Source organism: Schistocerca serialis, chromosome 11, assembly GCF_023864345.2.
Source record: "Schistocerca serialis cubense isolate TAMUIC-IGC-003099 chromosome 11, iqSchSeri2.2, whole genome shotgun sequence".
Lineage (NCBI taxonomy): Eukaryota > Metazoa > Arthropoda > Insecta > Orthoptera > Acrididae > Schistocerca > Schistocerca serialis.
The window spans coordinates 100,600,938-100,625,259 of NC_064648.1; the positions used below are offsets into that span (position 1 = coordinate 100,600,938).

A 24,322-nucleotide genomic window follows, 5' to 3' on the forward strand; every position below is an offset into this window, starting at 1 on the left:
GAAGGTTAGGGCACTGCCGGAGGAAGTGTGCTTGCCTACAATGCGGGCAGGTGGGGGCCTCGCAGCACTCACCTGTTGGGTGTGCATTATAGCGCAGACACCTCTGGCAGCGCAGGGATTGAGGAGGGGAATGGGAGGGGTCGACCTTGTAGCGCTGGTTGAAGAGGAGGGCACCCTGCTTCAGGAGACGGTCAATGGAGGGGGCATCCTTGGAGAAAACCCGCATAAGGCGAGTGGGGCCGGCCGAGTTGAAAATGCGGCGAATCGCCCGTACCTCCAGCGTGGGATGCGCCTTGAGCTCCGCCAACACCTCCTCCGTGATCGACGGACTGAGCCGAAGGATCACGGTGGTGAGGGTCGGCGGGCGACGCGGGGGTTGGGGTTGGCGGGTAGGAGACGGAGGAGGAGCAGGTGTGCGGGAGGCCTTGGGGCCAAAACGGGTGATGGGGAGGCGGGAGAGGATGTCAGTATGGAGGGTGGGGCTGGGGGAGGAGATGAGAACAGAATCCCGTCTGGGAGTGAGGAGAGAGATGGGGGCACCAGGGAAGTGTTGGCGGAGGAGGAGGGAGAGATTCTGGGCCTCGAGAAGGGAAGGATCGGGACAGGAGAGGAGGTATTTGTATAAAGAGGGGGGGAGGAGGAGGAGGAGGAGGAGGAGAAGGAGGAGGAGGAGGAGGAGGAGGCGGAGGGAGCAGGGCCAGGTGGGGAGACATCCATGGCACCCTGGGGGGGGGAAGGAGGACAGGGTGGGGCCTTTTTGGGAGCGGAGGAGGTGGTGGTGCCACTAGGGCGTTTTATGGCGGCAGAAGGGCGGGTGGTGATACGTGGGATGGGAGCGATAGGGAGGTGGTGTGAAGGGACAGGTCCCGGCGTGGACGCAGCAGTCGGATGGTGACGGTGAAGGCGACGGCGACGGTGGTGGCGGTGATGGCGAAGGCGATGGGGAGAGTTGGGCATGGCCACCACCCTAGCTGGAGCGGCAGTGACAGGCTGGGGGATTGGGGGGAAAGGATCAGATCGAGAGGAGCGGGAGGAAGAAGTTGGAGAGGGGGCGACAAAGACCGAGGGTGAAGGGAGAGTGAGAAGAGGTGGGATGGAAGGAGGGGGGTGTGACTGGGCACACCATGTTATAGTGGTGGTGGCGGCGGAAGGAGAAGTATAAACAATGGCTGTGGTGGTAGTGGTGGCGGTGGTGGGGGTGGGAGTGGGGGCGGACATGATGACAGGGAGAAACAAAAACGCACAGGACGAAAAAGAAAGGACACAAACTGGGGACAGACGAAGACGGACGAAGACCAGGGACGGCGACGGCGGGTGGCAGGAACGCCGCAGCTGCTGCTGCTGCTGCTGCTGCTGCGGACCGGGCCGGGGCTGCTGTTGCTGCTGCTGGCTGGCTGGCTGGCTGGCTGGCTGGCTGGCTGGCTGGACCGCTGCTGCTGCTGCTGCTGCTGCTGCTGCTGCAGGAGGACTGGCTGGCTGCTGCCGGCTGGACCACCGCTGCAGACTGGGACCGGGACCGGGACCGCTGCCGCTGCTGCTGCTGGCTGGCACCTGCAATACTCCTAACGCTTCGATTAGAACCGAAAGGTCAATCGAAGGGCGGTATCCTTCCAGATTACCGCCGAAGATGTGCATTTTTTGGAGAGAGAATGGGAAACATAATATATTCACAATCTGGAAAGCAACTAATGGTAACAACTTATTCAGCAGTGGATGTCGCGATTGTTATGTTAGACTGTGTTCCCTAACGTTTCTCTCACATTATACGGCACTAGAGGTGGCAAAAAATAACGTAACTGATAGAAATAACCGGTTACTGAAAAGTAACGGTTACTGCGATAACCGTTCCTCTGATACAGGCAGTTATTTCAATAATTGTCTAATGTCAACAGTGCCTCGCGCCATCTGTTGATCGAAGATCGTACTACGCTTTCCCGTCAACTCATCGGAGATCTGGCTAGGAACTAAGGAGAGGGTAGACCATTTTGAAGGCGTTCTATAGGCCAACGGAATAACTATGAGACTGCGCGCCATCTGTTGATAAGAACTGTGTACTATATCGTGCGCCTTCGTTCCCTTAAGCCACCGCCTCATAGGTCAATTTAGCTTGGACAGGTTGTATAAAAAGAGGTACCATAAGGAATTCGAGCGACTATGGAAATAACTGTCAGAGATCGGTATTTTCGTCTGGCAGTTATCGTTATTGGCTCACAGTTCTCGCTCTCTGGCAGTTATCGGGCTACCATTACAGGTAACCTGGAAGTTGGTAACGGAATAACTGTGTGTCGTGTTCCTGATACAGTGACTCCAGTCTTAGACCCCGGTGATATTACAGAAACGATAGCTACTGGAGCGAACAAATATTTACGTACTTCTTCGAAAATAGCCGCTGGCCATCGCGAATGACAAATAGCATGTCAGAAAGTGTAACATAATACAGTTGAATATAATAATTATTATCCTCATCATTTGTCAGGAGATTGTCAAAATATGTGAATATATCACAGTAACTGCTAATATTTACAGAATTGATACACTGTCAGAATAAAACACAGTTACGCACTTTTAATACATTTATCATACACAGAATACCCGATCTTGACTGTTGCAACCAAGTGCTGTCAAAACTGAAATATAGCAGAATTTTTACCTAAGCTGGTCTATCAGTCTCTGTTACGATATTCATCTACAGAGTAGAAGGAGGGGTCAATGGAAGCGTCTGATTCCACCCGTCTGCTTCGACGTAAAGGTGGTGTTGTGTGTGAATGTCATTACAGCACGGTGTTTATGAGTTGGTTTTTGTGTGTGTGTGTGTGTGGGGGGGGGGGGGGGGGGGGGGGAGGCTGCCGATCTAGTTTGCAGTGCCGGAATTTGCGGGTGGTAACTATTATTATTATTATTATTATTTTCCTAGCTGTGATGTTTTGTGTATTTATGGAGTACTGAATGTGATTTAATTTATGTAGGAATTATTGATTTGTGGACTTTTGGGATTGTGGTTTTATTTTTCGCAGTTGTAGGTGTTGTATTTTTGCATCATTAGCTGTGGTGGACCTATATAGGTCACCGGAAATGACTTATTCCCATTTTCATAGTTGTATGTGTTGATCTTTTAGTATCGTAATCTGAGGTCGACCTATGTAGGTCAAGGGAAATGTCCAATTCCAATTTTCGTACTTTAAGTTGTGGGTATTGGTGTTTTAGTATGGTCACCTATGGTTGACCTATATTGTTCAAGGGAAGTGTCTGATTCCTACAGAATTTTGTTGGTGTAGCAGAATGCTGCCTTTTTTTTTTTTTTTTTTTTGGATCATGGTGTTTTTTTTTTTTTTTTTTTTTTTTTTTTTTTTTTTTTTTTTTTTTACTAGCTTGTCTTGTCCTCACCCTAAAACCCCCAACTTCCCGCAGTTGTCCTGTTGGTTTGATTGTATTTTTGATGGGAGATGTTATTGTATTATTTATATGTATTTTCGTGTTTGTTGCCATGTGTATGTAGTGACGTCATAGACACACTTAAAATAGCCATTTCCGGCGTATTGATGACGGGTGGAATCAGACACTTCTGCATCAAATAGTCTTTCAAACACACTGTAAACCGTGCTTTATCTGAAACCAAGTTTTTAATGGTTGCTGACTTGCTGGCAGTTTATTGAAAATGCATGTTCCTGAATATTGGACCCCTTTTGGACCAAGGTAGTGATTTTAGGTCTTTATGTAGATTGCTGTTCCCATTTCTAGTTCTGATATTATGTATTGAGCTATTGGTTGGAAATACTTGTAACAAATTTCATTAAGGAATAAATATACTAGGTAGCAGTGGTTAGAATACAAAGTTCCTTGAACAGGTTCCTACATGATGTTCTTGAATTTATACCACAAACGATTTTTATTACACGCTTTTACATGCGAAAAACTTTTGCTACGTTTGATAAGTTACCACAGAATATGCTCCCTTATGAAATAATAGAGTGAAAAAATGTGGTATGACCTTCCCAACTGAATTTATTATCGAGTTGTAGTCCCAGAAATGTAACACTGTCAACCTTTTCGATCTGCATGTCTTCATATGTTATAAACATGCTGTAGCTGGAGAAATCGAGCAGTTTCCAAATCTGGCATAAAACCTGGATTAGCGTACTCACACTTTCCCCAATAGGACTAGCTTTTACAGCACAGGAGTAAACGAATCTGTCGCATTACGTATATTTTTGTTGTGTTACGAGGCTGTACACTTTATTCTATTATGTGAGTGGCACAAGAAATTAATCTTCGAATTTAACCTACAGTACTCAGTTTACATATTACTTCATACTTAAAAACGCACGTTGTTAACATTTTACTTAAACAGTGCTGTGGCGAAGTTCCGCGTACTTTCTGTCGCAACTGCGAAGATAATATTTCTAATAGCGACCGATAACCTACAAACATATAATATGAAACACTAATAATCGTTCTAACATCAACTGAAATGTACCCGGAGTTAATAAGCTAAGGTTATGACACGATTCATACGACATTCCTGCCATTTCACACTACTCGCAGTTATACTGATGTCGTTATTTAACTGTACCCCCTCGGTGTATTCGGTATTCGCTAGCGAAAAATAACTTGGCTAGCGATAACGGTTATCAAAGGAACTGTGATAACGGTTACTCCACAATAACCGTTTGGCCCACCACTATACCGCACAGTGTTCTGTCTTGCTGTAAGAACTTTGGTTCTGCTGATGCCTGATGAGTGACGATAATCTGTCGCCATCGCTGGGTTTTGAGGAAATTGGTGTGCTACAACCTTCAGGTAATAAATAATCGTTTAGAAGTCACAAACATCAATAAATTAAAAATGAAAATTTGTTTGGGATGTAATTTACCGCAGTATTTCTTTTCTGTTACGATAACAGTTGATTTTGATGGTGTAGTCGCGAATATCTTGTGATGATACTGTGATAACTAATCCTGACACAATTTTTTTTTTCTAATTTTTAATAGGCACGCATGAATGAGATTTTATTCAGTATTTAATTGTGACATTGACCTGCCTGGTAAAATCGTTACGTTTGTCTTCGTAAAAGAAACGTTGAGATTCTGACGTGTTGTCAGAAGTTACTGGGGCAGTTTCTCCACGAAATGATCTCCATAGAAAGTGAATATAAGTTTAGTGTATTAGGTGACATGAGAAATGCGTACAGTGAAGTTTACACGTTCACCATGTTAGTATGATTATGTTGACTTGCTCAGCCGTAATAGTGTTTGCGAAGATAGTTTGCTGTTACCTGATACAGGGATATGGCTGCTCCAGATAGTAGAGCTACCGTTAAAGCAATTTTACAGGTGCCTGCACTTCCAACATTTCATGGTTTATGTTCGCATGAAAGGAAATGATTTAGAAGATATTGTGTTGCATTTTCTGTTAATTTTCAGTGTGTTTTGATTATTTAACCATTTGATTTTTTTTCTATTGTTTAGTAAATCGCGTGTAAATACCAGTTTTTTGTAGTGTGTTGGTTTTAATGTATTTTTGTTTAAGAATACCGTAACATTATTTAGGAAGTGGCAACAAATTTGGCCAGGACGAGGTACTAATTAACCTAAGTGTAATTTCACTAACAAAAACATTGCACATCATCAGAACTCGACAGAACATTCGTCATTGTTGTGGTTATAAGGAAATGGTTTCACTAAATCAGATTTTTAAGAAAAAACTAAGTGACATCAAAACTTGATGGTAATCAAGAATCAGAAGTTCCACAGTGCAGTGTGTAGATAGCAGTACAGGCATATGTTTTTCTTCAATGATCAGTAAAGATTTCGGAGTATCAGTGCTTACTCCAAATTGAGCGTACAACTGTGAATGAATGTAGACGAAGTAAGTTTCAAAGTAATACCTATGTTAAATATACATATTCAGTTGTTGGCGGACATTGCCTGTGTGTCAGACTGAAATTAAGTAACAACTTGGTTTTATTCTATAATTTCACTGTAATGTATGGGGTGCTTTAATTGATCATAATACTGAAGTTAGTGTAAAAAAAAATAATAATAAATAAAAAAAGTCTTCCATAATTGTCAGTGGGACAGTATACCATAAGCCAGTGTTACAAAGGAGCAGTAGCGACAATCGATACACTTTCATTTCCTTTGAATGTGATTTTAAGATTAAATGTTGTGTCCCTTCAAAACCTAAGAAATGTAAATGAGTTAAAATCACTGAACAGTCTTTTCCTCATCCACTGTTCAGTGTGTTTCCTGTGTAATCAAACATTTTCTGCACCCAGTAGTGGAGTGAAAATGCTGCCTTTGAGTTGTACCACATGGTAACAGTGGAAATTGAGTAAAACTGTCTTTATCTGATTGCTTGTTTTTCAGGCGTTTAGAACTGCAGCTATGGACCAGAAGCCACGTGTGTGGATGAAAAAAGAGGAAACAGATGAAGTACCAGCTGACTCAGGCTCCATGGTAAGTAGCTTACTTGTATTTCTTATGAAGGTTTCATTAATTTCTTTGTGCAATGTCGTGCGTGAATACATACAGTTCATGTCATACTGATGGAACCATGAGTACTAAAAAAAAAAAAAAAAAAAAAAAAAATTCAGTGTTAAATAGCCTGTGACATATTTCACATGTTGAAATGATCCTTGTATCAAATGTCACATGGAACTGAGGCAATGGCTAAAATGTAATGTTCCATAAACACGGAAAAATTTTAAATGCACCACCCAATACACTGGTAAGAGCATTGCTATAAATTGGGTATATTCTGCTCAGATATGCTTCTCGTAAATGACAACCTTAATGTGCACCTTAAGAAGAACTATGACTATAATGAATGTTAGCAGTGCCATTAAATTTAAAAATGGGACTGGTGCAGTTAGTGCATTATTGGAGCAGACCATAGAATCGGATAAAAAATATAAATTCTTTATTGATGATTCAAAATAAATATTTAGTAAATAATTTTGAAGTGATATTTATGTAGTCACTAGTCTGAGAAGACAGTTTCATAGTTATATTTATGCTAAGTTTTGTTGTTGTGTATGCAAAGTAAGTGTAAATAGGACTGACAGCAGTAAAGTTCAATTTCAGTCAGATGTCGTACAGAGACATAAATTGTTAAGCAGCATGCAGCTGCAGAATTGACTTGTATTTATGCAGCAAAGTTTTGACAAAGCCATGGTGTTACACGTGACATATTTCTTCATAACCTATTCCTACAGTCACTGCACATTGTTATACATATTGTTTGTAAAATTGCTAGGATGTTACAGTTACTGGTGTAAATGTTATGTACACATGTCACTTGAAATTTGATATGAAGGTTTGTCAGCTATCAGTAGGCAAACAGTTTCGCTGGGCACCAGGAGTATTTTTAATCTGCCAAGTAGCCTTGAGGTTCCTGACCCTACCATACAAACTACTTGTGAAATATCTACACTGAAAAAATCTGTTTGCTCTGACATTCATCTTACGTGCAACTGCAGAAGTATTTTGATAGCATAAATGCAGCATTTTCTTTTGAATATAAATGAGTGCTATCCATCTTGGGCACTGGGCACAATTGCAGAAGTGTTGGATAGCACTGAAGCAGCATTTGCATTTGGATATATGAGAGTGCTTCATTATAGTTTGAACAAATGGATTGAAAAGCTTGTGATTAATTTGACCACCCATATCACAACACTAATCCTAAACCATCTCTGTGGGGAAATTATAGGAAAGTAATTAAGTATACTAAATTTTACTAAACACAGTAATAGGGTGGTTAGAACTAACATATACGGGCTTTGGCTTTGACACTTGAAGTAATGATGGTTTGTCCAACAACACTTAACATGTTATTTATTTTGCAGTTATGTAACTTTTTGTGAAATGAAAATCATTGTGGTAGAGTGATACCTAGCACAAACCAAGGTGTAGACTGGGTTGTAAGGTGCACATTTTGCTTTTGATTTGGGAAACGTCAACAAATGAGAATAAGAATTCATAGTTGTGGTGACATAGTCATCTGTGGCAGAGCCTGACATGTAGGTTAATGTGAAACGTGTCAGTTTATGACTTGTGAGAGCCAGAATCAGAATTACTACATGTCGTCAGAAATACAACAAAACCTGTGGCAGTATCTATTTTAGGCTTGTTTGATTTCTAGTCTGGTGATGATGACAACCATTTTGATAATGTCAGGGGTAAATCCAGATAGATGCTACTGGCAGGTCAAAATTTGCCAGAGTGTAAAGAAATTGTATTTAGAATTTGTCATTTTAAAACTGTAGTGTTTCCAAATTAACAGAGTATTTCAAGGTCTAGAATGAACAAAAATCAATTCAATACTCATTATTCTGGGCCTGAATCTCAAAGCTATTGAAAGGCCACATGAAGGTAAAATTGTGGTGTTAAAATCACCCCCTTGAGACCTATCGTGCAGCTCAAGGGCTGGGTTAGATTGAAAGATGAAAGTGTGGCTGTGACCTGACAAAGCCAACAAATGTGAAGGCTAAATTAAGTTTGGGGGTAACAAGTTGACCAGTAGCAGAGCCTAATATTTACCAAAAAATGTATAGGGGTGTCCAGAATGTAACTTTCACCTATATGACGTCTTCTTACGTTGCATCATGTCATGTTAGTTGATGGACTGAACTTTCCTATTACCTTTAGAGATGCCTGTAGACATAACATGAATTGAAAGCCACCTTCTTGCGAAACTAATTAAAACTTAATTTTCAGATGGTGTATGTTCTGGGAATGAGCACATGACAAAAAGTAATGCCTCAGAACTTTTATGTGAATATTATTAAAGCTTTTTAATTACAACAGACTTCATTACCATTCTACATCTTTATTCTTCATGTTAATATATTTATTTCTCAACATCGTCACCATGGTGACGAACACGTTACTGCCAATGAGATATCAGTTTGTTGGTACCATCACTGTAGAATGTGTGACTTTGTTGGAAGGCCCACCGCTTCTCACACCAATTCATCACTGTCAAAGTGAAGTCCTTGAAGGTGTTTTTTAAGATTTGGAAGCAGATGAAAATAGGTTGGGCTCAGGCTGGGGCTGTATGCAGGGTGATCGATAATCTGGCATTGTCATGTTGAAGAAGAGGGTGCTCCATGTGTGGATGAACTATTGAATTTGTGCTCTGTGTTTACTGAGGGTTTTGTCATGTGCCGACATGGTTAATTCGCACACACACTGCAATTTGGAGACCTCTAGCAGAGGGTTGCATAATTTGTCAGTAAAGTGGGAGAGTTGACAGAGTAATGTGCATGACAAGTAATACAAAAACTGATATTGAGAACAGAATAAAAATTTTGGAGGCATTACTTCCCAGTACACCCTTTTAATAAATAGATACCTTTGACCATTCCCTCCAAAGTTGTGGCATGGCTACCTTTGCTTTGGCGGCATTCTTTTGGAAACCATAATACTGAATGCATATTCATTGATCAGCCAGAACATTATAACCACTGACCTAGAGTCAGTGTAAACCTGTCCAATCAATAGCAGCGTCCCCTGATGAGGAATGATTGCTAGTCACACACACATGTTGCATCTAGTATCAGTGAGCATGTCATCTGTGTATAATAGGGAAGGTTCATGACACACACATGTTACATCTAGTATCAGTGAGCATGTCATCTGTGTGTATAATAGGGAAGGTTCATGATGAATCTGAGTTTGACCTAGGGCAGATTGTGATTGCCTGGAGGCTCGGCATGAATGTTTGAGAAACTGTACAGCTTGTTGAGTGTTTGAGAAGTGCTGTGGTGAAACTAAGGTGAAACCACATCTAGACATTGTGGGGTTGGGCAGTCACTCCTCATGACAGATATTGGACATTGATGGCTGGGCAGATTGGTGAAATACAATGCATCAAATACTTCTAACGATGTATCTGAGCATCAGTGACACCTGCTTGCACCAGTGTTAATGCCATGACGCCGAGAACTATGACTGAAATAGGCATGTGACTATTGGTACTGGAGGTTGGCACAGTGCCAGAGCATTGCATGGTCTGATGCATGCCGATTCCTTCCTCATCAAATCAGTGAGAGGGTGCATATCCATTATCTTCCAGGGCAACAGCTCCTTGACTCCTGTGCTGCAGTGAGGAGACAAGTTGGTGGCAGCTCTGGGGAACATTGACACGGGCATTCACAAGTCGAGTGGAGCACGTGCAAGGCACTATCAGCCAAGGAGTATTGTAAACTGGTTGCAGACCATGTACCCTCCTTCATGATGATCCTATTTTCCGATGGCAGTGGCATTTTTCAACAACATAATGCACTGTGTTACAAGGTCAGGAGTGTAATAATGGTTCGAGGAACACAGTGGCGATTTGAAATTGATGTACTGGTTCCCCAACACACCAGATCTGGGCTGAATCGATGTGGGATGTCATAGAACATGGCATCAGAGCTCATTGCCCCCACCCACTTCCTCATGATTTTTGAGAATTTGGTGACCTGTTGGTGCAGATGTGGTACCAACTACCCTCCAGTGGCTTACCAAGGCCACATTGCTTCCACACCACAATGTGTTCCCACCATTCTGTGCAAAAGTTGGACATACCGGCTTTTAGGAAGGTGGTCATGATGTTCTAGCAGATCAGAGTTTGGCAGTTCCCATTACTGAAAGAAGAACGTTTTGTGGTTGTGGTGGTGGTGATGATACTATCATTGTTATCATTATTTGTATTAGTATATTCAAATTATTATATGCAGTTAATTAATAGGAAGATCAATTAATGACACCATTTTTGTTGTATTCTTGGCATCTCCTGCCAACCATCTCTCTCAAGTGCATCCTCCTTCCATACACCATGCCGCCTTATTATTTCATTGATACAGTCTTTCCAAAACTTAAGTGGTCTACTGTGTTTCTGTCAGCAAGCTAGTTTCCAATCAAAAACTATTCTTTGGCCACCAATTATCTAATATTTTCAACAAATGTCCATATCAGTTTAATGATTTTCTTTGTATGCTATTGCTGTTTCATTTGTCCTCATTTCAGCACTTACGCCAACATGACTGGCTTTTTTCAGTCTTGATACACTGGTGCTTCTTCATAAATAATACAACCATGACTTCATCTTCTTTTGAGGCCAACATGTAAAACCCATAGTTCTGGTCGATAGCATAGGACTGGTTTAATATTTAGCCCCTGCAATCATTTCTTTCTGTTAGAAATGTTCTTGTCCCACCAAAAAGAATTAATGGTGTTGGAATAGTAGTAAATGGTGTGCCAAGGTGTTCATTTTTTAATGATCTTATCAGAAATAAGTGTTCAGTGAAATAAATATTTTGATGTTGCAGTTGTCTTCTAAAAGTTGTATGATTTGAATATTAGAAGTGGTAATGAGTGAAGTGATGCAAGACATTTCAGTAGCATAGATGCCTTATAAATGGCAAAAGTGACAGGATTATGTTGGATGAGGGGGAAAAATGCAGGAGAGGCTAAACTGAAGTTGCTTTGTTAAAATTAAGTGACAGGGAAGATTTTATCATTATATTCTGATAGTAGGTTGGCAGAGTACACATTATTGAACCAGTAGGAGCCAGTGTAGTAAAACACATGAACAGACTGAAACTTTAAAGGAACTGTGAGGTGATAAACTGAAATATATTTAAATGTTCAATAATTACAGGTGTCACAAGAACACTGTGGAATCATTTTCAGGATTGCAGAACACAGTAGCTACTCCCCATCAGTTCAAGATAACAAAAGCAATGTTGTAATTTTACTCAGCATTGTTGCAGTAGAATTTTTATGAGTAATATTGTTTTTGATTGAAGTATTGTGTGAAGATTTGAAGTAATGGTGTTGGAAATATATGTTAGTTATTAACTGAAGTTGAGTGATGATTGTTAATCTTGTAATGGGAAAAATAAATTACCAGGATAGTGGCAAAATGAAATAAAGGAACAAATTTGATTTGGGCTTGTGGGGCAGCTGTGAAATTGGAGTGGAAGATATTACATACAGTACTACACCTTGCTCAGGTTTGTGCAAAGTTCATGAAAAGTCAAAAGTGTCTAGTATTAAACTGAAACTATAAAATTAAAATATTATGGCAGGGAATAGAAGATCCAAGGAGAAAGAAGAATTGCAGGTTTATCAGGTAAGAAGATTGAAGATCGCAAGGTACAGTGGCTAAAGGAGAAGGAAGAATGGCAGGCTCATCAGATAAGAGGAAGATTGAAAGGTACAATGGCTAAAGGAGAAGGGAGAACTTTGAGAATTTATGAAAAGCAGACAAGAGAGATTAAGAAAATTGTCAATTGTCGATAAGCCAGAACAATGTGCACCAAAAACGAACAGTTGAACAAACAGCAAGGTAAGAATTTCTGAATTTGGAGCAGCACTACAAAACTACATTGAAACAGTTGGAGATACAATGAGAGAAAGCCAGGTGAGCACATATTTAGGTAAGAAATAAAATGTGCTAGCTGCAGTGCATTGTGATTTCGCCAAAATCAAGAAGACTGTGGTGGAAACACAGGAAATATGATGTAGTCTTTATAAGTGGAAACTATGAAGTGTGAAATCATAAAGAAAAGAAAGATTGAAGAAATCATACAGGAATGTGTTGAACAGAGAGTTTGACTGCTGTGGAGCAGGCACAGTGGAACTATAGTCATAAGGTATCAGGACTCTCAAGAATGCCAAGTTTTATCCAAAAGACTCAATCCATATTGTCAAACTTTCAGCAAAGTTTAGATGGGGTTGATTGAACAGTAGAGGAGCTCAGTTTTGTTACAAGGTAACAGAAGACATGGTTGCAAGGTGCACTCATGTAGGAATGATAGAAGAAAGTTACACAGATTTTGAGATTAGATTCCCAAAACAGTGAAATAATTTTGACTTTAGTGAGTGGACCAAAATACTAGAGATAATGCATGTTGATGAAAGAAGATTGAAACAGGAACAAAATGGGGAAGCAGGTGAAAGAAGATTGAAACAGGAACAAAATTGGGAAGCAGAAAGCAACAAAAGGTCCCTGACCATCTCAAGAACATTAGATGTGTAATGAAGAAGAAAAGATGCAATGGAAAGTGATGCATCAGAAGGAAGAAAAATAATGAACACTTGATGCAGGTGTGAAACAGGGCTACCCCGTCCTTCAATGCAACAAGCTGAGCTAAGGGTTATACATAAACTCTGTTCGAACATGGGTTGAGTCTGCTGTTTCCCCACAGATGCCGCAGACTACAAGCAGCACCACCAGACGTGGCTCAACACATGAACGGGGTGAGGTAATCGCACAATAAGCCATGCTGCCAGCACTGGCTGACATATGGGAATGTTGACCTCCATCCACTTGCGGGAAGGCAGCTGGCTATGGATGAAGAAACTTGTCTTCATGCAAATAAACAGAATGATTCTGTGTGTGTGAAGCAAATTTTAAGGTTATTTTCAGATTTTGTTTCATGTTTCACCTGGGCAATACCGTCATGTCCACCAGGTTGCCATTCCCCTAGGCATCATTCGTAAAGTACAGACAAGTGCTTACCAACAGTAGCAGACAACAGCAGTAACATATCATTGTGTGTACATGCCAGACTCCAGTGGGCACATGAGATGCCATTGTCATTCGCCAATATACCATGCACCCAATGATGGTGCCATGAACATGGTGCAACATTTTATCTGCATACCATATGAAACCTGTTCACATGTTACATGACACCTCACAGAAACCCTTTCACCAGATTACGTAAGATACTGCTGACAACTAGCTGATATTGCTCACACTTTGGGGTCAATGTTAGCCACCCTCTGCAGCTCATCTGTGCCCCGTGCATTTCCTCCCCCCCCCCCCCCCCTCCACTTGGATTGTGCCTAGACCACAGAACACCAGGTCACCAGCATTGTGAAGCCTAGTGCAGGGTTGGCTCAGGTGACTGAAAGCATAGGGGAGTTATGTAAGAATTTTACGAACGAGGATCAGGTAGTGATAGTGGGTGGAGCAGGGAACAGTCTCTATAGGGACGGGGAATATGACGTCAGTGGTGACTTGGTTAAGATAGCTACTCAATATGGTTGCACTAATGTGCATTTCATGCAACTGTTTCAGCGTCATGATCGGCCTCACCTTAATGTGACTGTTCGGCGCGTTAACGTGGGGATGGGGAGGGCACTGATGGTGGAGGCCATGGATCACATCTCAGGGGTGCCAGGTGGGTCTATCAGTAGATGGGGTTTCACTAGGCATGGCCTAAGCTTATAGGTCACAGTGTACTGGATGGTGGTAGTGGTGTCACTCATGGAAAAAATCCTGTAGTAGTTGGTGTTAGAGCTGCACCTTTTTTAGATTGAAGTCAGCTGATAGGTATACCTGCTTAAAGGAAGTCCCTCTTAAGGGCTCACCTTCAGAGGAGGTAATGTTTCCAAGTAGAGAAGGAATTGGGATATTTCATCAAAATATAAGAGGTATTAGAAATAAAGTTAGTGAACTGCTAATAGAGGTTAACTCTGAAGTTATTGGTATATCAGAGCACCACTTAAATAATTTGATAATTCAGAGGCTTCCTTTACCAGGCTACAGATTAGCTGGCTGTTTCTCGAGGAGTTCCTTGCGGGGTGGTGGAGTGGCTCTGTACGTAAAAAACAGTATTTCATTTGAGTCCATAGATGTATCACGACACTGCACTGAACAGATATTTGAAAGTGGTGCAGCATTAGTTGAATTTAATGAAACTAAACTTCTGATTGTTGTTGTTTATAGGTCCCCTAACTCAGACTTCAGAGCATTTTTGCTTAAGCTAGAGAGGGTTCTTCATCACTTTGCAGGAAATACCAGAAAGTAGTTATATGTGGTGACTTCAATATTAATTTTGTATATGATTGTGCAAGAAAAAGGTTGTTGGTAGATCTTCTAAATTCATATGATTGGCTGCAAACTGTGTTTTTTTTTCCAACTAGGGTGCAGGGGAAGAGTAGCACAGACATAGACAATATTTTTATTCATTCTTCATTACTAGATAGTCATTCTGTTAGTAAAAGGGTGAATGGCCTTTCAGACCATGATGCACAAATTTTAACACTAAAAGACTTGTACTCAAACCAATGTCATATTTAATTACAAACTATGTAGGAAAGTTAATCCAACAGCAATAGAGTTTTTTAAAACTTGTCAACAAACAAGAGTGGCAAGATGTTTATAGCGCTGGTAATATAGATGATAAATACAATGCTTTCCATCACACATTTCTCATGCTCTTTGAGAGTTGCTTTCCATTAGAACATTCTAAACGGGGTGCTGGCTGTAATGGACAGCCCAGGTGGCTGACTAGTGGGATAAGGATATCATGTAGAACAAAATGGGAATTATATCAAAATGTTAGAAGTAGTCACAATCAAGCTACAGTAGCCCATTATAAACAGTATTGTAAGGTGCTTAAAAATGTTATTAGCAAGGCAAAGAGTATGTGGTATGCAAATAGAGTAGCTAATTCACAGGATGAAATTAAAGCCATATGGTCAGTTGTGAAGGAAGTGTCTGGTCACCAGAACAAGGTCGATGATATAAAGTCAGTTCGCAGTTATAATGTTTCTGCTACTGATAAATCAGATATATGTACAATATTTAACAATCATTTTCTGAGCATCGCTGGTGAATTAAATAAAAATTTAGTTTCTACAGGAAATCATATAAATTTCTTAGCAAATCCCTTTCCAAGATTGATGTCTGAAATACTCCTCTGTGATACAGACAAGAGGGAGGTTCAGTCAATAATTAAATTACTGAAGACTAAGGACTCTCATGGTTATGATGGAGTGTCTAGCAGAATGCTAAAGTACTGTGCTGCACATGTTAGCCCTGTATTTAGCCATATTTGTAATTTTTCCTTTAGGAATGTTCAGTTTCCTGAGCGATTAAAGTACTCAGTAGTAAAGCCGCTTCATAAAAAGGGATAATGTAGATAATTTTAGACCTATTTCTATGTCATCAGTGTTTGCAAAAGTTATCGAAAAGGCTGTGTATGTAAGGTTAATTGATCATTTTATATCACACGATTTGCTATCAAATGTACAGTTCGGCTTTAGAAGTCGTTTATCAACTGAAAATGCTATATTCTCTTTTCTGTGAGGTACTGTAGGTGTTAAACAAAAAGTTTCAAATGCTTGGCATATTTTTTGATTTAACTAAGGCATTGGACTGTGTTGATCACAAAATATAGCTCCAGAAGTTCGACCATTACAGAATAAGGGGAGTAGCTCCCAATTGGTTCGCCTATTACTTTAGCAAAAGGCAGCAGAAGGTCATTATTCACAATGTTGATAACGGCTGTGGTGTGGGATCTGAGTGGGGTAGTGTCAAGGGGGGGTGTTGGAGCCACTCCTGTTCCTTATTTGTATAAATGATATGCCCTGTAGTATTATGGGTAACTCTAAAATATTTCTGTTTGCTGATGGCACTAGCTTGGTAGTAAAGGATTTTGTGTGCAACATTGACTCTGTTTCAAATTGTGCAGTACATGACTTCAGTTCATTACTTGTAAAAAATAAACTAACGTTAAATCACAGTAAGACTCAGTTTATGCAGTTTCTTACACACAATTCAACAAGACCTGACGTTTTAATCCCACAGAACGGGCATATGATTAGTGAAATTGAAAAGTTCAAATTTCTAGGTGTTCAGATAGATAGTAAGCTGTCATGGAAAACCCACATTCAGGATCTTGTTGAAAAACTTAATACTGCCATTTTTACTATTTGAACGGTATCAAAAGTGAGTGATACTTCGACACGTAAATTGGTCTACTTTGCTTATTTTCATTCACTTACGTCGTATGGTATTATATTTTGGGGGTTTCTCTTCCCATTCTAGAAGGATATTTTTGGCTCAGAAACGGGTGGTTCGGGTAATAAGTGGTGTGAGTTCACAAACCTCTTGTCCGCCTCTTTTCATGAGTCTGGGTATTTTGACATTGGCCTCTGAATAAGTATATTCCTTATTCTCATTTCTTGTTGCCAATATTAGTTTATTCCCAAGAATAAACAGCTTTCACTCAGTTAATACTTGGCAGAAATCAAACCTCCATGTGGATCGGACTTCCTTAACTGTTGTGCAAAAAGGTGTGCAGTATACGGCTGCATCCATTTTCAATAAGCTGCCACTCGAATTCAAAAATTGTGGCAGTAATCCACGCAGTTTCAAATCAAAACTGAAGAGTTTCCTCACGGGTCCCTCATTATATTCTGTTGAGGAGTTCCTTGAAAAATTTAGCTGATTCTTATTGTATTGCTGATATCGTTTACTTAAACTTATGAACAGACTTTTTTTAGGATCATGAACATTTATTTTTATCTGTTATTACTTTTATGTTGTAAGTTCATGTACTGACACGTTCCATGACCTTGGAGATTTGCTCCTCAATTTGGTCCTACAGAACTTGACATGTAAATAAATAAATTAGAATTGACCTATTCCAGGATTGTAAGGTCTCTGTTGCACCAATGGTTTTCCAGCATTTTGTATTTGTCATCCGTGCAGAGTGCCAGGGTGCCACCATCTTCTACACTGATAGTTCTGAGATGATAGATGAGTTGGGATAAGCTTTCATTTCTCCTACTGGCGTAGAACGCTATTTATTGTCAAGATCATTTATTGTGTCGACAGCAGAGCTTCTATCCATTCACAGAGCATTTTGTTTTTCAGGCCTCCCTCCACAGTGTTTCAATTTGTACCTACTCAGTCCCCCCCGGTTCCCCCCCCCCCCCCCCCCGCTCTCCCCCCACTACCACTGCTCTCCCCCCGCTCTATCTCCCCCCCCTCTCTCTTCTCCCCCTCTCACATCTGCACCTCTTGTGTTATAATGTGTTACATAGAGAAAAGTTCAATTATAACTACCCAGTACTAATTAGTTGTTAAGAAGTACCATAGCTGGACTTCATGTATGTGATGCATTTATATAATATATGGGGATTGTGACTGCTTAAATGCACTCATTATAGTTTGTTATTGTTACCACAGGCTCAGGTTTACCAATCCAGCATGACTGTAAAAGAGAAGTTGGGAGGAGGGTGTGAATATAGCAGGAATTTTAGAATTTATGTGACTGCATGGAATTAAGCAATGGAATTATGCATTGTTGAGTTGCGGTAAAAACAATGAGATGACTGACAAATGTGTGTACTTACATTAGCAGCCATGTTTTTACTTTAAGGTTAACATGGCAGACGCTTAGTACTGTTGTATGCCCGTAGTTGGAAATGAGGAAATGAAAAATAGAATATTTTTTTACACTTTCTGCTATATGGATTTAAGCATTACCTTTCAGCAGGTATAACAATTTAGCATGTATGCTTGTAGAATTGCTTCTTTACATTATAAACATAAATAAGAATTAGATGAGATTTTGTTGATGAAGCGACAAAAATTGGTGCCAAGTGCAAGACTCGGACCATAATGTACCGGGTGATCAAAAAGTCAGTATACATTTGAAAACTTAATAAACCATGGATTAATGTAGATAGAGATGTAAAAATTGACACACATGCTTGGAATGACATGGGGTCTTATTAGAACAACAAAAAACACCCCATATTGGTAGACATGTGAAAGATCTCTTGCACGCGTCAGTTCGTGATGATCGTGTCCTCAGCCGCCACTTTCATCATACTTGGCCTCCCAGGTCCCCAGACCTCAGTCCGTGCGATTACTGGCTTTGGGGTTACCTGAAGTTGCAAGTGTATCGTGATCGACCGACATCTCTAGGGATGCTGAAAGACATCTGACGCCAATGCCTCACCATAACTCCGGACATGCTTTACAGTTCTGTTCCCAACATTATTCCTCATCTACAGCTATTGTTGAGGAATGATGGACATACTGAGCATTTCTTGTTCAGAACATCATATTTGCTTTGCCTTACTTTGTTATGCTAATTATTGCTATTCTGATCAGATGAAGTGCCATCTGTCAGACATTTTTGAACGTTTGTATTTTTTTTTTTTTTTTTTTTGTTCTAATAAAACCCCCTGTCATTCCAAGCATGTGTGTCAATTTGTACCTCTTTACATTATTCCGTGATTTATTCAGTTTTCAAATTTATATTGACTTTTTGATCACCCCGTATATTTATGTGAACTCATAAATTTGATTTTTGTATTCACCATCTGATGTTCCTTTGACAGTTACAGAATCATAAAAAAGGAATCTACACTCAGTGCTGAAATAACAGGTGAGCTTAACCTTCTGAGTAGAGACTAAGATGTCTGTGCTTACATTGCATCTGATATTGACAGGCAGTCTTATGATGTTTGTTTGAACAGTTTTCTGAAAACAGTTTTCTCACGAGCAGCTAGTGTGATACCCCACAAACAGTTGAAATATTTTAGACCTTGTTGCTATAAACATGCTTATCTTTATAAATGGTATCAGTATAAAGATGGATTAGTGATCATGTAATACACTGATGATGGTTACTAAAGTTAATGAATCCTTCAAGAAGTTTAGAATAGGTTTGCAAGAAAGAGCAGGTAAACAGTTGTTAGCATCCCACATAGACGAGTGGATGTGATTTACTTCCAACATGATGTACGTGAGGAATATTGGCAGGCGTTGAATGGCTGTAAATCAGCCATTGAATAAGTATGTGCTGAGTAACTGGATTACAGACTGAAAGTATCCACTGTGATTTAATAACAAAATTCGGTAAATACTGAGGAAGCAGACTGTTGCACTCGGTTTGAAACAGTATGGACAGTGAAGACAGACAAAAAACCACAACCATCATACTTTAGCCACAGATTTTGCTGAGAACATGAGACATTTCTGGTTCTGCATAAAATCGCTAAGTTGGTGGAAGGCTTCTGTTCAGTCACTCATTGACCAGTCTGGCTGGTGTTGCTTTGGAGGATAGCAAAGGGAAAACCAACATTTGTTTCGCATAGGAGGATTGTGCAAACATATTGTCATTAGACCATTGTACAGACTGCTGTATTAGGGACATAGTAATGGGTTCCCAGATGTAGAGAAGCAACGGCAAGAGTTGAAAACAAAATAGTTGCCATTTCTGAATGGAATCACAAATCATTTTTCCAGAGAGTACTCTACAGCATTGGCTCTGAACTTAGTTTGTATTTATTGCAAATATCTCACCTAGTGCCCAAGTCCCAAGCAACTGTAAAATGGTGCAGATGACTTCTGTATATAAAAATGGTAAAAGAATGTACCTGCAAAATTACAGGCCCATATCCTTAACGCTCATTTGCTCCAGAGTTCTTCAACGTATTCTCAGTTCGAATAGAATAAATTTCTTTGAGACAGAAAAGTTTCTGTCTACAAATCAGCATTGATTTTGAAAGCATCACTTTTGAAAGCATCACTTTTGCAATACTCATCTTGACCTTTTGTCACATTATATCCTGCAAAGCATGGATGATGGGGAAACAAGCAGATTTTATATCCCTAGATTTCCAGCAAGCAAAGGACACACTGCCCCACTGTATACTGTTCACTGAGGTACGATGACGTGAAATGTGAATGGCACGTAGAAGTCTCAAAACAGCAAGTGTTCAGCAGATCATGATGCTGTGACTTACCAAACAAGAAAGCGCTGGTAGATACACAATAAAAAACACACAAACAAATTTCAAGCTTTTGCAACCCGAGCTTGCTTCATCAGGAAAGAGGGAAGGAGAGGGAAAGACGAATGAATGTGGTTTTTAAGGGAGAGGGTAAGGAGTCATTCCAATCCCGGGAGGGGAAAGACTTACCTTGGGGGGAAAAAAGGACAGGTATATTCACACACACACACACACACACACACACACACACACACACACACACACACACACACACACACACACACACAGGCAGACACATGTAAAGGCAAAGAGGTGTGTGTGTATATATAGATCTGATGAACAATAGTCTGTGGCTGTTTGCTGATGATATTGTGGTGTATGGGAAGGTGTCATAATTGATTGACTGTAGCAGCATCAGAGATGACTTGGACAAAATTTTTATTTTCTGTGATGAATGGCAGCTGGCTTGAGATGTAGAAAAATGTGAGTGAATAGAGGTATGTAGAAAAAGCAATCCTAAAATTTCAGAATACAGTATTGGTAGTGTGCAGATTGACACAGTCAGGTCAATTAAATATCTCGGCATCACATTGCAAAGTCATAGTAAAGTGGAACAAGCACATAGGTATGGTAGTAGGAAGGGAAATGATGAACTTTTGTGAGTTGGGAAAACTGTAGTAAAGTGTGATTCATCTGTAAAGGGAACTTTGATAGAGCAGTACAGAAATGACTGGCAGTGGTACAAGGTACCATCCACGATTCACCATTCGACTGCTTGTGGAGTTTGTATGCAGATGGAGAGGCACAGCACCAAGAAAGAAGCTAATCTTTTGCAGATTCCATGTGGGATGCATTCTCATATGTTTTAGGTTTGGAAAGCCCCTTTGCAAAGCCAATAAGTAGTGAAATGGCTTATGTGCCAGAGCCAAGGATTGGTCATCTGCGTTTGTCACTGAGGGGAATGTATATTGTGAAATATCAGAAAAAGTAAACATAAAACTAAACTAGAGGTGAAGCTGTCACCAGTGTGGAGGTTTTCGACACTGCAGTTCCCTACTATGGACAGTCCTACTGGCTGTGGTATGTCATTGTTCTCTTTCCACATGTGAACTGATTTATGCGTCCAGTCCTAGATACCATTTCCGCATGGAGATCCATAATGAATGTAACACTGGAGCTCCCAATTGACTAGCAAACCCCTTTCCCCTTATGCCTGTTTGCTACATGATGGAGCAGCCACCAGTCAACTCACAGGATGCTTGGCTGAGGCCAGCTTCCACATTCATTCTCTGCCTCAAATAGTACTAACAGATACTTCAACTCACTCACCTTCGTTGAGGGCAGCTCAGTCACATTGGGTACACTGTAAGGTGCCTTGGCAGCAGAACCAGTGGGCAAAATAAGCAACACCTGAGGTGTCCCATGTGCTAACCCAGATTTTGCAACAAGAGGCAGCAGGCTGGAGGCTGCTGAGCATGGCCGGATGCATCTTCAGCTGCATGCACACATTATATCCATTCTATCACTGTTAATTCAAGAGTTAACCATACAAGTACATAGAGGGAGCAATATATCTAACTTAAGTTCTTGTAATGTGTCACCAGTAGAGGCTGATGCATTACTAAACTGTCGCTGGTCATTCAAAAGAATTGACGCCTTTGCTACACTCTGTGCGAATATTCTGTAAACTCACAAAAATGGGAGATCACACCTTGAATAAAAACAGAGAAAGCTACAGATGTAATGTGCTGCTGAAACAACCCCGATGAAAGTATGGTATTCCTAGTGCTCAAATAATGTACCAGCTTAATCTCTATTTTAAATGGCTGTTACCTGATGGATAACTGCATGTCAGTTTTGACTGCTGTGGGTGTTGTTTGAATCAGAATCAGGCTGCTTAAGAATGCTACAGTCAAGGAAGAGAGATTTATGCATTAAACAAGGTCACAAAAATTAGCACAAAGTAAAATTATATATTTTCATTAAATGTAAATGGAAACAGTCACTGCCATTGCAAAATCATGTACATTCATGTCTAATCTTGACACAGGTCGAATATGTATGTGGTGACTGTTCTTCTGGATATGTCCAAGAGAAGAGAAACTATTTTGATCCTGCAGCCACAATGAATCTAGACAAAGGAATTTTGGGGCTCTGGAAAGTTTCAAAATCATGAAATGTTCAATTTTTACATTTTTGTATTTAAAAATCTATCTACTTCCCCATTCAATTAAGATATAATTTATTCAGTTCAAAAGACTGCAACTATTTTAAAATATTTTTGAAATATGTTTTGCATGCATGTGATCCACTGTGGTGCTGTTAAACTGTTGTCAAGTGTTGTACTAATGACCTGACATTCTCATCATGTACATTTTAGTGATGTGAGAGAAAATGTATTGTGGCTAACGTGTGATAGTTTTATATATATTGCTCACTCAGTTGTTGTGTATTTCATGTTTATTTAATCTTTTGTGATCCTGAAAATATTCGTAGTGAATTTGGTTCCTTGAAGTCTCTGTTTTACTGAAGGATAATCATGGGTAAATGAAAATTGACTAGAAATCCTGTGAAGGCTTTTAAGAAAACGAGAAATTTTGGAAAGCCAAAGGTAGATGTTATTACTGTAAACAATAAAGATAACCAAGTGCGTGAACCTAATCTTACTGCTACACCTGCCCATTGCAGTGAAAGTGGGAAAGAAAGTACTTCATAGAGGAAGCTTGGTTCAGTTAGTGAAAAGTATGAATGTTTTATGGGCGAATCAGATATGAATGAAATACTTGACATGTCAGTTCTCTACAGAATTTTTGTGTATTGCGTAAGTGTATTCAGTAGTGAAATCGGTCTGTAACGCTCTACAAAAAATCATGTAGGACTTGCCGGTGAAATGTAACAGACGTGTGGTAAATGCTCATACATAATGATCTTTTGGAACAGTGTTGCAGTAACTCCAAATGAAGAAAATGGTAGCAAAATCTTTGAACAGAAAATTAGTTTCATTTATGCCTTGCATATAGTTGGTAAGAGTGTTACTGCAGGTGCAGTTTTCTATGGCATGATGAATCATCCAAATCCCCAGCCAAGTTTACAACAATAATACATTTATAGGGTCTAAAGTAGAAAATACCTGTAGAGAATCTATGAAGAAAGCTGTGGAAGAGGCAATAATATAATACAGTGGTAATAGAAACTTGACTGCAGCATTCAATGGTACCTGGCATAAATGGGGACACACATACCTTCATGGTGTACTATCTGCCACCAGTACCTATACAGGAAAAGTTATAGATGTAGCAGTAATATATTTCAAGATTTTGTTGCATGTGGTAAAGTGTGATGTGTGGATTACCTTGGCGACAGTGATCCTAAAAGTTTCAAATATATTTAACAACTGAAGCCTTATGGTGATGATGATGATGTGCAGAAATTTGAGACATGTACAGAAACAAATGGGATCAAGACTTTGGTGACTGAAAACTTACTACAACTAACAGAAACTCAGTGACGGTGAAGGGTTGGTTGGGACAAAAAGGTTAACTGACAGTGTAATTGATAAAATACAAAACTGTTATGGAATGGCTATTAGTTAAAACACACAAAGTGTCAGTGAAATGAAGGAGGCTGTTTGGGCCATTATTTTCATATTTTTTCAACTGATGAAAGTCCCCATCATTACTTGTGTCCCAAAGGAGAAACCAGTTGGTATAAGCACAACAAGGGACTGCTGACTGGTGAAGTGTACACTCATAAACAGTCTCCAGATGCTGTAATGGGCATGATAA

General features: G+C 40.0%; 1 protein-coding gene across 5 annotated transcripts in view; it reads left to right on the plus strand.

The window, feature by feature from the left end:
* Positions 1–4,721: 4,721 nt before the first annotated feature.
* LOC126427334 (zinc finger protein 708-like) overlaps positions 4,722–24,322 on the plus strand; it is an 87,599-nt gene continuing 67,998 nt past the window's right edge. For all 5 annotated transcript variants that reach the window (XM_050089654.1, XM_050089656.1, XM_050089655.1 and 2 more), the window contains exons 1-2: positions 4,722–4,797; positions 6,366–6,455. In XM_050089654.1, coding sequence (XP_049945611.1) covers positions 6,384–6,455 — 72 coding nt within the window. In that variant the 5' untranslated portion in view covers positions 4,722–4,797; positions 6,366–6,383. The remainder of the gene's footprint in view (positions 4,798–6,365; positions 6,456–24,322) is intronic.